General features: G+C 49.3%; 1 protein-coding gene across 1 annotated transcript; it reads left to right on the forward strand.

Moving 5' to 3' along the window:
• Positions 1–2302: 2302 nt before the first annotated feature.
• TRABD (TraB domain containing) lies at positions 2303–13578 on the forward strand. The gene is made up of 9 exons (XM_078610720.1): positions 2303–2715; positions 6103–6208; positions 7122–7273; positions 8582–8722; positions 9217–9327; positions 10289–10428; positions 11500–11675; positions 12095–12194; positions 12987–13578. Exons 1-9 carry the CDS (start codon positions 2662–2664, stop codon positions 13120–13122), a joined length of 1116 nt encoding a protein of 371 aa, XP_078466846.1. The 5' UTR covers positions 2303–2661; the 3' UTR covers positions 13123–13578.
• The last annotated feature ends 4683 nt before the right edge of the window (positions 13579–18261 follow it).

The following is an 18261-nucleotide window of genomic DNA, read 5'->3' on the forward strand; positions in this document are numbered from 1 at the left end:
TCGGACAATGGCACTTTTATCCTATGGCGACGTTTCGGGCAATGGCCCTTTTTCATAGGAGACGGTCCATGTCCCGGAATGGCAGAAGGGCCATTAAAGACAGACCACAGTGTTATTGGGGTAGTTTACAGTATATGAGTTACGTACGGACTTTTGTGTAATCTGCTGAAAGACGACTTCCTTCCCCTAGCAGTGTGGGCTTTGCGGATATTCTAGATTTGAAGCTTACGTGACTGCAAGGATTCACACTCTTAGGTTTTTTCGGTAAAGTCACGTCGGGAAAAATATAAATAAATAATAAAAATTTAATATATATATATAAATAATAATAGCAAATTATACATATTTTTGCGGATATGATTTGCCCATGTTGCTCCGCCAACGCGGGTCAGTGCGTGTGGCACATAGTAGGGTACAACAATGTGGATTTGGTGCTGCACTTGCCCTCTGCTGCCCTCAGCAGGAGATTCACAGTCCACGTGGGAGCTGTCATTGCTGCGAGACGTCACAAGCGTCGACAGCCGATATCACGGACGCATACCTTATCAGTGCCCTACCTGATTACAGACCAATTCAGACCTTATTGATCACCCCTGTGTCGTTATAAATCTCAACGTTCATCCTGCAAAGTCCCATCACAAGAGAGAAACGCAAACAAATAAACAATCACCACAAGTACACTCACCACTATATACCTGTCAACTCCTTATCAGTGCCCTACCTTATTACAGACACATTCAGACCTCATTGATCACCCCCGTGTCCTTATAAATCTCAACGTTCATCCTACAGAGTCCCATCACCAGGGAGAAACACAAACAAATCGACCATTTTTCTGCCCGGATTGAAACGGCTGTACGCAGTATGGACCTGAAAAATCAATGTCCCTGTACAAGAATACGGGGTAAACCGTATGGGTTGACGCGGTATGTGTGCACTGTATGTCGAACTTCTTTCGCACCGTACGTAGCCAACCGTGCTTGAGATCTGTCCTTGATAACTAGCGGTGTGCAATGGCAAATGACCTCCCCTTTTTGAATTTCCTCCCGTGGTCGACTTTTCCTCCCAGCTCTTATCGCAATAACCTTTCTCAATTCGAGAAACGCGTTACATTCGATTGCAACGTTGTACAGTGCTCGAGTGTCACACTCCGGTTTAACGTTTTGTGCTTGTGCTCAACCACTTTAAAACACATTCCTCCTGCGGAGGGAGCTGGTAGGAACGTTGGGTTGCTCGGTCAATGGCCAGGGTCAACGGCGGCGTGGTGTATTCCGCAAATATGCCCGACTGTGAGGGCGGGCACAAGCCGGCGTGAGTAGGTTAAACGTTGAGTTTTATAAGGGCACCACGGGGTGGCCAGCAACACCCCTCCCATGACATTCCGCAGCGATAATTCTCCACAACGGCGCTCGTGATCGTTGCGTGTCGATGTGCGATCAAGGTTTTGCGTCCAACGAGGACCCAACCAAACCAAGTGTGACGTCATCGAACTGAAGTTCTTGTGACGTCATTTTACAACTAACATTACAACGAGAACTCCACCAAACCAAGTGTGACGCCATCGAACTGAAATTCTTGTGACGTCATTTTACAACTACACCGGCAACGAGGACCCCACTAAACCAAGTGTGACGCCATCCAACTGAAATTCTTGTGACGTCATTTACAACGACACCTGCAACGAGAACCCCACAAAACCAAATGTGACGCCAACCAAACTGAAGTTATTGTGATGTCATTTTACAACTACCCCTGCAACGAGAACCCCAACAAAACCAAGTGTGACGCCATCCAACTGAAATTCTTGTGACGTTATTTACAACTACCCCTGCAACGAGAACCCAAACAAAACCAAGTGTGACGCCATCGATCTGAAATTATTGTGACGTCATTTTACAACTACCCCTGCAACGAGAACCCCACCAAACCAAGTGTGACGCCATCCAACTGAAGTTATTGTGACGTCATTTTACAACTACCCCTGTAACGAGAACCCCAACAAAACCAAGTGTGACGCCATCCAACTGAAATTCTTGTGACGTCATTTTACAACTACCCCTGCAACGAGAACCCAAACAAAACCAAGTGTGACGCCATCGATCTGAAATTATTGTGACGTCATTTTACAACTAACCCTGCAACGAGAACCCCAACAAACCAAGTGTGACGCCATCCAACTGAAGTTATTGTGACGTCATTTTACAACTACCCCTGCAACGAGAACCCTAACAAAACCAAGTGTGACGCCATAGAACTGACCTCTTGTGACGTCATTTTACAACTACAACTGCGATGACGCCACAGTTCCCAGGTGCCGGGGGGGGGGTGATGGGCCCAGGCTGTGGGAGCCAGGAGCAGAAGACAGCGGCGGTGCGAGCAACAACAGCTCCCTTCTGAGCCCCCGACGCCTCGGGGAGTCCGCAGAGAGAGCCAAGGAGAGGCCGGGCAGGGGGAGGCAGAGGGGGGAGAGGAGCTGGGGCATGAGAGAAGAGAGAAACAGCGGGGAGCGAGAGTGCTGATGTGGCGCTACTGTAGTACAGTGCGCGCGGCCTGACACCCTCGTTACTCCGCGTTACCCCGGGTGGAGTTCATTCTGAGGCCGCGTTACCCCAGGTCGACGTTCGCACCCAGCACCTCTCCCAGGCCCGTTACGACTGAGTCATGTCGAGCGACGGGAGCGACGTCGAGGACGACCCCGTGGAGAGGGAGCAGCAGGTGAGACGGGCAGGGCCCGGCACCCCCCTCCTCGACAAAACTCCCCGGGACGGACCCACCGGATCGCAGTCCAGACCCCGATTACTTGTGATGGACACAGCCCTGTCTGCCTGGCCCCTCTCACCTCACTCTACTCCCCTCTACGCACTCTCCTACCTCTCACCTCACTACTCCCCTCCACGCACTCTCCTACCTCTCCCCTCTCATCTCACTCTACTCCCCTCCACGCACTCTCCTTCCTCTCCCCTCTCATCTCACTCTACTCCCCTCCACGCACTCTCCTACCTCTCCCCTCTTACCTCACTCTACTCCCCTCCACGCACTCTCCTGCCTCTCCCCTCTCATCTCACTCTACTCCCCTCCACACACTCTCCTACCTCTCCCCTCTCATCTCACTCCACTCCCCTCCACGCACTCTCCTACCTCTCCCCTCTCATCTCACTCTACTCCCCTCCACACACTCTCCTACCTCTCCCCTCTCATCTCACTCTACTCCCCTCCACACACTCTCCTGCCTCTCCCCTCTCATCTCACTCCACTCCCCTCCACGCATTCTCCTACCTCTCCCCTCTCATCTCACAATACTCCCCTCCACGCACTCTCCTACCTCTCCCCTCTCATCTCACTCCACTCCCCTCCACGCACTCTCCTGCCTCTCCCCTCTCATCTCACTCTACTCCCCTCCACACACTCTCCTACCTCTCCCCTCTCATCTCACTCTACTCCCCTCCACACCCTCTCCTGCCTCTCCCCTCTCATCTCACTCTACTCCCCTCCACACTCTCCTACCTCTCCCCTCTCATCTCACTCCACTCCCCTCCACGCATTCTCCTACCTCTCCCCTCTCATCTCACTCTACTCCCCTCCACGCACTCTCCTACCTCTCCCCTCTCATCTCACTCCACTCCCCTCCACGCACTCTCCTGCCTCTCCCCTCTCATCTCACTCTACTCCCCTCCACACACTCTCCTACCTCTCCCCTCTCATCTCACTCTACTCCCCTCCACGCACTCTCCTACCTCTCCCCTCTCATCTCACTCTACTCCCCTCCACGCACTCTCCTACCTCTCATCTCACTCTACTCCCCTCCACGCACTCTCCTGCCTCTCCCCTCTCATCTCACTCCCCTCCACGCACTCTCCCACCTCTCCCCTCTCATTCTCTGCTGCCAACATCATTTGGAACTCCCTTCCAACAGCCGTCTGTGCTCCCTGGTTCAGATCCAGGCTCACAGCCTTCCTCTGTTTATCTGCCAATAACCGACTGCCTCTTGCTGGCTATACAGCAAATGTGCCCACTACCCACTGTTTCTGTTCATCGTCTTGAGAAGCTGTCGCATTGGGACGCCTAAATACATCCACATTGTATTATATATTATATCAGGGTGCAGGACACTGGGTGAAATGTGGCACAGCAAGTTGGGTGTGTGTGTGCGCCGGAGTTGTGGGTTCCTCCGTTTTAACTTTAGATACACCTTGAGTTACATGGGAAGGGGTGGTAAATCCATACGGCTTACTCCGTATTCTTGTACAGAGAAATTGCGTTTTCAGATCCATACTGCGTACAGCCGTTTCAATTCGGGAAAAAAAACAATGTTTTGTTTGTGTTTTTCCTTGTTGGTGGATGAACGTTGATATTTATAAGGGCACGGGGTGACCAATAAGGTCTGAATTGGTCTGTAATAAAGTAGGCACTGATAAGGGGTTGACAGGTATGTAAATGGTTATACAGTATGTGGCAATGTGCGTATAGTGCTAAGCATATCACGTGTGTGTGGGAAAATGCACACGTGCTATTGGAATGCCCAGGCAAGTCGTGTGTGCACAGAGAGTTAAATACGTTTATTTTGTTTCAGATAGTCGCATTATATTTGGCATGGGTATGTACACAGCGTAACAATAATAATGTACATCCCTTCATCAATAAACTGCTGGATAATGAATGGTCTCCCCACGCCTTATCGGTCGAGGGGGGGTGATAGACCTTACGCGAACTGGCTGGTCGGTTCAGCTTGATGAAGGAGGGAGGACCGATTCTGATATCACCCACAACTAATCATCGTGACACCCTCCTACAATAGCAATGGAGATTCAAATTAAAGCAAACCTTCATTTACGTGGAAACTTTTGTTGCAATTTGCATGAAAAAGTATTGTACTATAAACCCCCCAGCTACTTGAGTTTGATTCCTCGCCATTGCTAACATCAGTGGCGAGTGACCTCTGAACCTGTCCTGTAAGCCCCATCCGTTACCAGCGCGGTTTGGTCAAACAAACCCCATAACCAAACACAGCGTGTCGAGGCCTTTACCCAGCAGTGGATTGACAGAGGGCTTTTACATTGCACAGCACGTTGTTGGCAGTGGTGCACAAGCACAAATGAAACAATACAGTGGCTTTTTTTTGCATTTGTGCAAGTCACCTTTACAATGGAAATGTCAGCCGAATATGCACTAAAGTACAAGGTGGATGTATGTATCATCTCAATGTGACTGCATCTCAAGACTCTGGAGAGGAATAAAATCGTAATTAATTTCATAGAGAGGTGGTCGGTCACTTGTAGGCGGAGTAAAATAAGTAATATTAAAAAAACTTTTTAAAAACACGCTTTAATGAAATGTACCCTACTCGTAATGGAAGAACTCCACGACTCCAGGAAGTGGCCGCAAGCCTTGCCATAACGTAAGTGCCCGTGGTGATTTACAGCCAACGTCAGTTGACCGTGGACAATTAGACCCAAGCCGAAACATAATATATAAAAATTAATGTTTAAAAATACTTTTTTTTTTATAGAATATAGTTTTGTCATCAGTATGACATGAGTATACCAAGTTTGTAGTTAATACCACATTGGGTAGTGGGTTAAAAATTGAGTTACAAGATTTGAGGCTATGACAACAACAACAAACAGTGAGTTCATAGAAAGCGTGTAATAAAAAGGAATGTGTTGAGTGGACTTTCAGACAACACCGTCTGATGGGGGAAATGAGTTCCAGACAATGGGGGCAGCAGAGCAGAATGAGCGATCTCCCACTGAGCGAAGGTTGACTGGGGGTTTTGACAGAAAGCCTTGGCTCCGTGGAGAGTACTTGAAGGGGAGAATCTCGAGTGAGATGAGAGGGGAGAGGTAGGACGGCACGTGGAGTAGCATAGAGTGAGATGAGAGAGGTAGGAGAGTGCATGTAGGGGAGTAGAATGAGATGATGATGATGATGAAATAGGGTAGAGGTTGGCACAGATTGAGCAGCACGGATGACTGGGAGAAAGAATTCCAGACTGGGGGACAGCAGATGAGAAGCAGCAACCTCCCACTGAACAAGGGTTTTAACTATGTGTGTGATGCAAGCAATGCATGCCCATGTTTGTTTGTGTGCTCCTGTGCCACCCAGGGTTACATGGAACCGCCCCCTACCCCCTCTGGAAGCAACGATTGGGCTGGATGTTCTCATCGGCACTTGCACGGGAACGCTGACCAGCACGATGCTGACAGTGCTGGTTTGTAACCCCGGCTTGTTATCTGCACTTCCTCTGACCTCTTGTGACTGTACGACGGTTTGTGTGCCAGTTGGCATAGTGAGGAGCACTAGCGGTGCATCTGCTAGTCATCTCAATAAATTAACCTTTAACACCTAGGTCTGTCCTGTGACTTCCTGTTTTTCACACTGTATGTGCCCTCAAATGCACCTATCCTGGCAAAACCGCTGTGGTGATGTCACCATCACTTCGTGGAGAATCGCAGCAGTTATTGGTGTTGTTGTGTGTCTACTTGTGTGTTTGTGAGGCTGTGTGTATAAAATGGGGAGTGGTCGTATACTGGTTAGCACTCTGCGCTACGAATCCAGCGATTCGAGTTCGATTCTGCTCACGGCCAACACCATTGTTGATCTGAACCAGTCCTGGGCCTCGCCTAGGTCGAAAGAGTGCCTGGTACGATGTGTAAACATCGCTACTGGGGAGACAAAGGTGGCCGGGAGTGGTATTGGCTACCCGCCCCCTTGTGTGCCGTGCCCGCCTTCATAGGTGTTCGCAACAGCACTTGCCCCAACATTCTGTTAAAGGCTATACAGTGTCCTTGTATTTTGTGTGAATATGGTGAGTGTGAGTGTAGTAGGTAGCACTGCGCTACAGACCCAGTAACCCGAGTTCAATTCCCAACCACAGCTAACATCGGTATTGACTATTTGAACCGGTCATGAGGCTCTGCTAGTTCGATTCAGTCTCAAATGAGTACTTTGTGCAGTGTCCAAAACATCGGCACAGAGGAGGCAAAAGCAGTCATGTGTGACAATGGCCATACCACCCTCTCAAGCTCCATGCTGGCCTTCACTGATGCTCACTGTAAGAGGATTTGGCCCATCAGTCTGCTAAAGGCGACTACATGGGGGATCTTTGTCTGCGCGCACCCTAGTCATGGCGCTGTGGGAAGCCAAGCAGGCGATGCGACACACTCGGCCTGTGCTGCCCGACACGGTGACGGAGCTGCACACGGCGGACGGTGGGCGCGTGTTCCTGGTCGGCACGGCACACTTCAGTGACAGCAGCAAGGAGGACGTCGCCACGGTAACACAAAATCTCCCCCCCTTAAGTTTAGCCCAGTTACCCAGTAACTCCACGAAATGAGGGTTTTCTTTAGACATTCATTGTGACATTAACCCAGGAAAACTTCACCTCTTTTTTTAGCCAGGCGGTGGTGGCGCACACCTGTAATCCAGCACTGTGGTTGCCGAGAGTTGGTGGATCACAAGCTAGAGCCTGGGCCAGTTTTTATCGCCCGCTCACCGTGTGACTGTCTGCCCACTCGTCTGTGGTTCCTTGCACTTTTGAGTCGTTCTCGTGAGCGAGTGAGTACCGTGCACGTTGTAAGTTTACATTAGTATTTTTTTTTTATGAGGGTCCTGCTAGGTTTCACAGTCGGAGGTTTATGCTGCCATGTATTTCCCCATTGAAGTAAATATTTAATGTGGCTAAACTTCAGCCCTAACAACATTTTTTATATTGGTTTGGCTTTCTTGTAATGTTGCGAAGGTTATTTCTCTCTGTAGCAGGGTGTGTGGTAATGCACTTTCCATTTGCCTTGTCCCTTAGTTTTGTAGATAAAAATGATAAATTCAATGGATTTCATAAGTGGTTCTACGATGTCTACTTTCGTGGGCTCTTTGGTAACACGAGTGGCACACTGCTGTGTGAGAGTTTTAAATGGATACTTTGAGTCTTGACATGATGCCAATAATACAATTGGAATAATTGGGAGACAAAAATATGAATCTAAAAAAAACATCCTAATTATACAAAAATTCGGTAGCAATCACTAATCAACTTTGTGCTTTGCAGTATGTTTTCCAGAGTAAATGACAGCAGGGCTGTTGTACTGTAATTCAGTTCGTTGTTTACTCATTACTTTTGTGCAAGGGACAGAATATCTGAAATAAGTGCAGACAAAGGACTTTTAAGTGACCTTCATTTGTACTGGAAGTACAGCAGAGCAGACCATTGATGCAACAAAATTGTGAAATTCAATTACATCGTTTTGGGAAACTGATCTTGCGATAAACGTCACATCATGAACTTTCATCTTGTATCGTGTTGTGAAAAACGATATCGTGGCCACCCTATTGAGAAGCTGTGAAGTGAAAGTTCAGACCCCAGGGGGCGTTACGATGTAAGCCGAGCATTGTGTGAGTTGAAGATACCAAGATACGTCGGCAGGAAAGGCGAATCTTGCAGCTTTATTATCAGGCACCAGTGACACCTGAGTGCATTCCATGGAGCCATGGGGTGGGGGGGCGGGGGGATGGCAAGACTCACAGCGGCATTTCTCGGCCACACTGGGTGACCGGTGCTGTCGGCGATTGTGGTGGCGCGGTGCAGACGATTCGCGCGGTGCAGCCGGACGTGGTGCTGGTTGAGCTCTGCCAGTATCGCGTGTCCATGCTGAAGCTGGATGAGACGACGCTGCTGCGGGAGGCTCGCGAGCTCAGCCTTGACAAGCTGCAGCAGGCCATCAAGCAGGTGCCCGACTCCTCACCTGCACCTGTAAATGAGGCCTCCGATCGCCCCCCACTGGCTCCTCATCCGACCCCATCACAATTTACACCCCTCCGCACACTATCCTACCTCTCCCCCCCTCTTGTCTCTCCCTACAACCCTCTACACAGTCTCCCGTGTGAGTGTTTGTGGAATGTCTGTGGGTAACGGCAGTGCGGAATTTGTGCACTGCACTATGTTTCTGGCGACCTGAATTAAAAGCCCAACATTAGAGGGGAATAATTTATGAACCTGTCCTGTGCCTCCCCAAGGGCAACTCGGCCTTAAATTAGTACCTGATGCGCTGTGTAAACATTACCACTCCGGGTACACAGATGGCCTGTGTGTATTTTTGGCCACACCAGCCCCGCTTATATGCCATGGCAGTCTTATGTGCTTGGTAACACACTTGCCCCAATATTTAGTACGTCCATATGGAGGATATTTACCTTTGTGTGTGTGTGTTTGTGGGCATGCAGAACGGCCTTATGTCAGGGCTGATGCAGATGTTGCTGCTGAAGGTGTCGGCTCACATCACGGAGCAGCTGGGCATGGCCCCTGGAGGGGAGTTCCGCACAGCTTACCAGGAGGTAGCTGCCCTACGGCTGCTGTGTGTACGCAGTGTGCATCACTACATGTGACATTGAACTGGTGGAGCACCGTCTCAAGTTTGTAAGCGTTTGTGCAGTGTGTGTATATGCATGCATGCATGCGTACGCTAGTGTGGGGAGCGTTATTGTAGTGGTTAGCGCACTGCGTCATAAACCCGGCCACCAGAGTTGAATTCCTGCTTACAACCAACACCAGTGATGATTTTCTGAACTTGTCCTTAAATGAGTACCTGGTGCCATCTGTAAGAAATTGTCATCATTGGGGATACAGAGCTGGCCCGTCATGGTGTTGGTCACCCACCCCTTAGTGTACAGTGTCAGCCTTTGTGTGCTCGCTAACAGCACTTGCCCCAACAGTCTGTTAAAGGCTATACTGGGGATCTTTGTCTTTGCTCCACCCTCTCCTCCAACGTGCCAACCTTAATAGGTACTCGCTTATGGAAATTGCTCGAACAGTCTGGTAATGGTTGTTTGTTAACACGCCTGTGTGTGTAGCTGCCAGTTATTTCAGTTAACCAATATTAGCTGGGTCTCTTCCGAGACCGTCCAGCGAGCCTTCACACTTCACTGGGCCTCAAAGTGCACTTAACCTAAAGGCTAGTAGTGTGCACACGCATGTGTGCTCGTGTGCATGGATATGCACACAACGGCAGTGTAGTGGTTAGTGCATTGCGCTATGACCCTGGCAACCCAAGTTCAATTCCCGCACACGACCAATAACAGTGGCAATTTTTTTTGCCTATTCTGGGCCTCCTGTAGGTCGACTCAGCAGCCTCAAATGAGTACCTGGTGCGGTGTGTAAACATCAGCATTGAGGAGACTTAGGCGGCTGGGCGTGCCGTTGGCCACCTTCACGGATGCTCGCTAACGGCGCTTGCCCCGACATTTTGTTAAAGGCTACACGGGTGAATCTTTTGTCTTTTTCCATTGCGTGCACCAGGCCGGGCACGTGCCCCTGTGCCGATTCCAGCTGGGAGACCGCCCCATCCCCATCACCTTCAAGAGAGCCATTGCAGCGCTGTCGCTCTGGCAGAAGCTCAAGCTCACCTGGGGGCTAGTCTTCATGTCCGACCCCATCAGGTAGGGCTCTGTGTGTGCAGGTGCGTCTAGTTGGCAGATGTATGGGACTTTTAGTCGGCGTGTTGTTGTGTAGCAGAGAAGTCTATGGTTACCGGGTGCTTAAGTAAGGACGGTCGACAAGGTTTTTTATGATGTGTTATTGTTATGATTTTGTTTATTTACCCAGGAAAGCCTCACTGAGTCTCAGGACTTTTTCAGGAGGATCCTGCCATGTTTTTTTCAGTCGGGGAACAATGTTACTTTGCATAATCAAACTGAGTAAAAAGTCCACACCACCTCCTAGTAGGTGCTCGCTAACGGCACTTGCTCCAGCAGTTGGAATGCAGTTATGTGTGTGTGTGTGGTTCGCAAGTTTTAGGATTGTGATCTAATCGTTTGAGACACGATATAAAATAAAATATCACGGTACAATAATTATCACAACATTTATTTTCCATAACTTTGTAGTTATTGCACAATTTAATTGAATCGTATTTGTACTTTTCTGTGCTTGCATGAAGATTACTTACGTTCTGCAACTGCAGTTCACGCAGCTTAAGTCTGCCTGCCATATGTATTTTATTCATTGCAATAACGTTTATAATCCACAAGCTATCAGGGACAAAAACATTAAATTAAAACAAACTTTTAAAACAATGAGTCATATTGCCATGCCATAAAGTATTCCGACAAACATTTTTAAAGCATTAGTTTCATGGATTATAGCTATTTACTTTCAACTTTTATTTCTGAGTTTGACATTCAAAAAATATTTTGTAAAGAAATTAAATATTTGAAGAAAATTCAAGGATCATTGCGATAATTAGCAGAACAGACGATACAATTTTTGTTTACCCTAGTGCTTAGTAAATGGCACACAATGTCGTGTGCATGCAGTTAATAAGTGGTACACCTGGTTAGTAAATGTGTATATGTGTGGTTAGTAAGGAGGGTGTGGGGTTAGTAGGTGATGGCTGTGGGTTTGACATCTTGTGTGGGCCGTGTGCATGTGGTTATTAATAGTGCGTGTAGTTAGCGTACGTATGGCTGGTAAGAGGGTTGTGTGGTTGGTAAGTTTGCGTGTGTGGTCAGTAAGGAGGACGTGGAGCGGTGCAAGCAGAAGGATCTGCTTGAGCAGACAATGGCGGAGATGATCGGGGAGTTCCCAGACCTTCACCGCACCATCGTGTCGGAGCGCGACATTTACCTGGCGTACACTTTACGGCAGGCGGCGCGGCCACTGCGGCCCCCGCACTCGCGGCACGCCGGTACCCGCCACCCCCTCCACCGCGCGCACACGCGGAAAGACATCCACAGTCGCATCGCCTCTCGGTGAACCGATTCACAGCCGCATTACCAACGCGTGTGTGTTGAGGGAACGGTAGTGTAGCGCTTGGCATGCTGCGCTACGAACCCAGCGACCTGAGTTTGATTCCTGCTCACAGCCAACACTGGTGACGACTATCTGAACTGGTCCTGGGCCTCCCCTAGGTCGACTCAGCCTCAAATGAGTCCCTGGTGCAGTGTGTAAATATCACCACTGGGGAGACAAAGGCGGCTAAATGTGGTATTGGCCACCCACCCCCTCGTGTGCTGTGCCGGCCTTCATAGCTGCTCACTAACAGCACTTTTGCCCCAACAGTCTGTTAAAGGCTATACGGGGGATCTTTGTCTTTGTTTGTGACAGCACCAGTACCGGCGGTGGTGGTGGGCGTGGTGGGGATTGGCCACGTCCCCGGCATTGAGAAAAACTGGGACCTCCCCCTGGACATCCAAGCTGTCGTCAGGTGATCACGTGGAGATGCACGTTGCATAGGAGGCCTGCACTGCTCCTCTGATGCTAGAAGCTTTGGCAGCCACTGAGCACGTTTTCTGATGCCCACTGGTCCCCCCCTACCCCCCCCCCGAGATTCAAAACATTGTTATGATTTCAGGTTACAATTCACATAAAGAATAGATTTTGTTTATATTGACGATTTAGCTGCCTTGATTGTATTCTCAGTCTTTGTGTCATTTGTACAGTTTTTACTCCAAACATTAGCATAATTGTCAAAGCATGCTATTTGCATGCAATTTACATACATACCTCAATTGGTTGCATAACTCACACATTGACTCTCAAGCGCGTGATGCTGTGTATGTACTGTGAGCATGATCGAATTTAATAAGTGAATCGATCCATTGGTGCATGCTTAGTGGCCGCAATAACTCAGGCGCATAGTGGAGAAGGAGGGTGTGAACGCCGTGCTCCGCACACGCGCGTATGTGTGGGGAATGGCAATTTCGTGGTTAGCGCTCTGCACTATGAATCCAACCACCTAAGTTGGATTCCTGTTCACGACCAATAACAGTGGCAAATATTTGAACCGATCCTAGGGCCTCCCTTAGGTCGAATCACTCTTAAATGAGTGCCTATTGCGGCGTGTAAACATGAGCACTAGGGAGGCAAAAGCGGTTGGGTGCGGTGCTGGCTACTCACCCCCTCGTATGCTGTGTCAGCCTTCATAAGTGTCAGCTAACAGCACTTGCTCCTACAGTATGTTAAGGCTATATATGGGGGATCGTTGTCTTTGTGTCAGGATACCTCCGCCAACGCGCACTGCCCGCGCGGTGAGGCTGATCCTGAAGGCCACCGTGCTGGGTCTGGCTGGGTACGGCTGCTTCCGCCTGGGCCGCTGGGGCGGCCGCTGGGGCGTGCGGATCCTTCGCTGGTGACCAGGCCACACACCTTGCCCAAGGTCTCTTCTTCCTCGCCAACACCAACGTCCCCCAACATCGGGATGCCGCCTTACAGAGGGCGAGAGACGGGAGACGCAGCAGCATCTCTGGTGGTCGGGTGGCTGGCATCCGGGCGGGCGCTGGTCTCGCGTCAGCCTTGCTGCTGCTGAACACTTGGCACTTGCATGAGACTGCGTGCGATATAGGCAGAGGGGTTAGCGCTTCCTGGCGCTGATTGAGGGGACAGATGCACCTGAAAAACCATGTGCAATTTGTATCCGCAGTTTTTTTTCGCCGTAAGCCCTCGCGACAGCACAAGCGAGTGTCCGTGGGGAGCGAGCGTTACGTTGTCAAAAGCTGTTGTCACGATTGTTTATCTGCACACCGCACCGTGTGAAAGCTCTGCTGCTCTCTAAACGATTACGAGTTGGTAATAAAAATGACTTTTGCAGACGTGGCCTTGTGGTGTGCATGATGCTCGCGCACTCCCCTCCGTTGCCTCTCGGCTACAGCCCTTAAACCGCATCCAGGGCCTGCACTGGCCTCCACTTGGTGCCGCTCTTAAGGCCACTAAGGTCATGTGCCATGGTGTTCAGCGTGACCGCATGCCCTGTCCGAGGGACCTGTTGCGGATGGTGAGACTGAGCCACCCTTGTTCTCACAGACACGGCACCAACGAACACTACTCAGCCACTATTGGGAAAGCAACTCATTGGCATGTTTTATCTCTCCGTATTTGTTTTTAATTATACAGTTTGCTTTTTAAACACCAATTTTAAGGTATGCTAGCCACGAGATGGTTTTCTGAGAGAGTTCACATAGTTTTGCTCCGTTGAAGGAGCACACACTAACAGTGAACTTATTATATGGTCCATAGGTTTGGCCGCATGGCCACAATCTCCCTAATCATGTTCTAATTGTGATTTCAATGGCATGAGACAAGGAAATGCTTACATCTGGAACCCTGGGAGATAGCAATCCACCACCCTGTGTCAGAAAATAGTCCCAGAAGACGATGTGATGTTAATACTTGTGTGTAGTCACTTCACCGGGCCTTTATCCCTACTCGGGGTGCAGAATTTTCCTTTTCATATGCTCAGCAAACGTGTTACATTGTCAGATAAAGCCATGTTTTGTAATTGGAGCTGATATGAGCCAAATAATGGTAACAAAAAAAATAGTGTTCCTTTTAGTACTGTCACATTTTGTACTGTTCCCTATGTATTGTCTTGTCCACTGACTGTCTGCACTGCTTATTGTTGTAAATTTGCGCAGTATTCGTACAATGGCACAGCTGCTGTCCAATCACGTTTGTACTGGTTTGTATTATCTAATTAGTACCCTATTATGTCGTCCTTGATTTGTCCGTGCTGTGGTTTTGTTTCTGCCCCGGTTTGTCCATCTCATTTTGCCTCCAATTACACTGCCCATGTCCCCTGGGCCACGTCAGCGTGAATATGAACACAGAAATACGACATCGTCGTATAATTTGCATTGCGATTTCCACAATCATCGATTTGTAGGCAAAGGAATCAATGCGAGTATCGTTTGGGTCAGGAATCAAGTTTAATCGATGCATCGTTGCAGCACTAGCTAATTCGCAAACGTCACAATCACGACTTGTGAGCGTGTACACGCTTGATACTCCTGGCTCGTGTGGGAGAAAGTAGTCGCCTTAGAATCTCTGCCACTTTCTGACGTAATTGGAAACTATGTTTAACCACAATAAAGCCTCGAGATGCAAGTCTCATTTCCCAGCAGAGTCCTGCCACATTACAGGCGTCTCATTATTTCCACGTGAAACCAACAAGGCCAGCGAAAACGTCCCAAGGCGTTGCGGTTTGAGCGATGTCTGATATGCGTTGGCCACGCAAGGCCATTGTGTGGCTTTATATATGTATAGTGTGGAAATAAAAAAATAGAATGAAATGTCGAGCCGTTATCAATCCACTGCATAACTCAATGGTGGCAGGAAGCCCAGGACTTTCATTCAGACCACCTTGCGTCGCTACAAATCGGTTGCAACTGTCCAATTGGGCGGCGCCAGCTCGCTCGATTGCCCTGGAACAGGCGGACGTGTTGTTCTGGCGTTTGCCGGCGGTTGAATTGGCCCCGTGTGGGTTTGCATGTGTGCCCAACAAATACATAAATCCCTTGCGTGTCGCCCCTTGTAGTGGAGACTCGAGCGTGGAATTAAATACCGGGACATCATTCTAGATTTGAAGTTTTCGTGACTGCAAGATCCATACTAAATAAATACATATTACAAATACTTAATAGAAATAAATCACGACGTTTCGATTGCAACGCAAGCAATCATCATCATCAGGTGTGACAACCACAGCAAGGACATTATTACTGAATTTCCTTGATGTAGTTGTCACCTGATGATGATTGTGTTGCAATCAAAACGTCGTGATTTATTTATTTCTATTTATTATTTTTCAACTACGTGGCTTTACCGAAAGAACCAAAGAGTACCGGGACATCGATCGAAAACAGTGCTGCATCGCTCATCGGGTTCCTCCAGTCTTAAATAAAGATTCTGATCAATAAACACAATTCTGAAACGGGCTGATTGATCTCGGCGACCTTGCCACACACCGTAAATACGGTCCTGGTCTGTCTCAGATTCAGCGAGACCAATGCCCCGTAAGATGTGTTCACGCGTGCTCTGCCCACCGCACTGATATTGATACATTATTTCAGACCGGGCGTTGGCAGGATCGCTGACGGCTGTGTACATGCCCAGTAGACGTCCGGCCTTGGCGTGTGGTTGGAACAGTTGGCCCAGCGTTCTATGTTTACTGGGTATGTGCATGCAGTGGGGGGGGGGGGGCAGAAGCATATACAGTATTCTGGGGTACCAGCCTTTAGATTCACAAACTCTCAAGCGAGATGACAGAATAGATATGGACGAGAAGAAAGACCGACATGAAAGGGTGGAGATTTTCGCGTTTTATCTTCATGAGCTTTTGTGTCAGTTGTTTGTGTTAATTTATTGGTTTATTTTTATCATTTGCAGTTGAGCTGACTTTTAGCTTGTTGGGGCACTACTACACTATTACTTAATTTGATCATGCCAGACGCTACCACTGTGTACACGTACAGGTCTTCTCTGTCAATCCACTGCTGGATGAGTGCCTCCCCACGCCGTGCGGGTCACGCGGGTGTTATTTGAACATACTTCACGCTGGTCAGCGCGGCCCGGTGATGGTGAGACGCATATCTTTTGAAGCGTAGAAGTACAGTACAGTAAGTCGACTGTGATGCACCACAGTACCATCTGATGACAACGTAGCCCAGAAAATGAAGCTAACCGTCCACATGGCAACCCGCGGCGTGTGCTTAAGCACGCCAAGGCCGTCATAATATATATTGGGGGGGGGGACACACCCCCCCCCATATTCAAATATGCTCAATGTCCCCCCCAATATATTGCTATTAAATAGATGTATGTTTATGTGATTGTGTTTATGGTTGTACTTTATTCATTCCTAATCTCTGTCATTACATACAATGAAACAAGAAAAGGTCAAAACGAAAAAACAGAGCAATGTAATACAATACACTGTTAGACATTATTGTAAAAAGTAAATCAAAAGTCCATCCTATGTCTTAGTGAATTTTTTTTTATTTTAGGCAGGAAATGAGTTTTCAAATATAGATTTTTTTTTCTGGGGGGGTGGGGCCCTGAAAGATTTGCCCCCCCCCCAATGTTGACTCCATGGCTACGGTCTTGAAGCACGCACACTCTGGACTGATGTCGTCCTCTTGGGTCTCATCAGCAGGGCTATGTACTGCATGTCGAACTTCTTTCCCACCGTACGTAGCCAACCGCGCTAATCGTGTTCGTCAAGGAGCATGAACCATCGCGCCAACTCCGTCCGTCATCATCGCAGCTGCTTTGGCTGCTCGTCCATCGGACACAGACGGTGGCGGTCACCGCATCGCGCGGCGCTTTCAGACGCGCTGGCACGGGGGGGGGGGCAGGCATGGGGGGGGGGGGCAGGCACAGAGGGGGGGGGGGGCAGGCATGGGGGGGGGGCAGGCACGGAGGGGGGGGGGGCACGGGGGGCAGGTGCGGGGGTCCTCCACGAGGGGGCGCTCTTACAGGAAGCAGGAGCCGGGCAAGGGCAGCTCCCAGCTCTCAAACTTCCCCCCCAGGTCCTCTCCCACCACGAGACGACCTGTTCCCCTTCACCCCTCCCTACTCTCTCTCTGATCCCTTCCACGCTCCCGCACGACCTGATGCCCCCTCTGCTCCCCCCATTGTTCTTGACCCGCTCCCTCTGACCCCCCCCCCCCCACTGATACTCGGTGATCCCCTTTCTTCTCCACTCCCCCCCCAGAATCTAGAGAGTTACCCCCCCCCCCACACTTCTACTCCCCGTGTCCTCAATTCCCAGTTGCACCTCTCTGCTACACCTGTTTTGCTTGACCCCCCCCCGCCGCCCATAAATGACGTCACGCGATTTTGGACGATTTTTGACCCCCCCCCTCGTCACAAAAAGTCAGACCCCCCCTCAAATATGACGTCACAAAGCTCTGCCCCCCCCCCCTCCAAAACCATATTTCCATTTTGAAAATAAAACATGTTTCAAATCGCTTTAAACTGTTGTCATTGTAGTGCGTATTTAATGCACTCTGACGTTGTAGGAGTGTTGTTATAACAATTCTATATTTATTTAAAGTTGCGCATTTTGATGTTGATGTGACGTCACATTTTTCAAACCTGGCCCCCCCCCTCAACCATTATATATACGGAGTGGTATCTCCTGTAATCTCTCATTTACTTGATACAGCTGTCGGGCTGTGACGGTTCCACCTGAAGACGGAAGCTTGTGTTGCCTCCGAAACGTCCTGATTTTTATTTTATTTTACTTTTATTAATTTTAATTTTTTACCTACGTGACTTTACCGACAAAACCTAAGAATATACTGTCACACATCGTCACAAATGTCTGACCCCCCCCCCCCCCCAGGTGCGTGACGTCATTTATGGACGGCCCCTCAACTCCGCTCTGTCCCTTCCTGCTCCCTGATTTAGACCGCCCCACTGCTCCCCTGCCCGAGTTATCGATCCCCAATGTGCCCCCTCCCCACGCCCCGTCCCTCCTCCCTCCTCCGCTGCCT

This window comes from Lampetra planeri, chromosome 34 (genome assembly GCF_965212315.1).
Source record: "Lampetra planeri chromosome 34, kcLamPlan1.2.h2, whole genome shotgun sequence".
In the NCBI taxonomy this organism is placed as follows: Eukaryota; Metazoa; Chordata; class Hyperoartia; order Petromyzontiformes; family Petromyzontidae; genus Lampetra; species Lampetra planeri.

What these genes read in the sequence shown, in the direction of transcription:
- TRABD (XM_078610720.1), top strand. Translation starts at nt 2,662, where the DNA reads ATGTCGAGCGACGGGAGCGACGTCGAGGACGACCCCGTGGAGAGGGAG. An exon ending in CCCGCACTCGCGGCACGCCG is followed by an intron (nt 11,676 to 12,094) that starts GTACCCGCCACC and finishes TGTTTGTGACAG; the next exon opens with CACCAGTACCGGCGGTGGTG. An exon ending in GACATCCAAGCTGTCGTCAG is followed by an intron (nt 12,195 to 12,986) that starts GTGATCACGTGG and finishes TCTTTGTGTCAG; the next exon opens with GATACCTCCGCCAACGCGCA.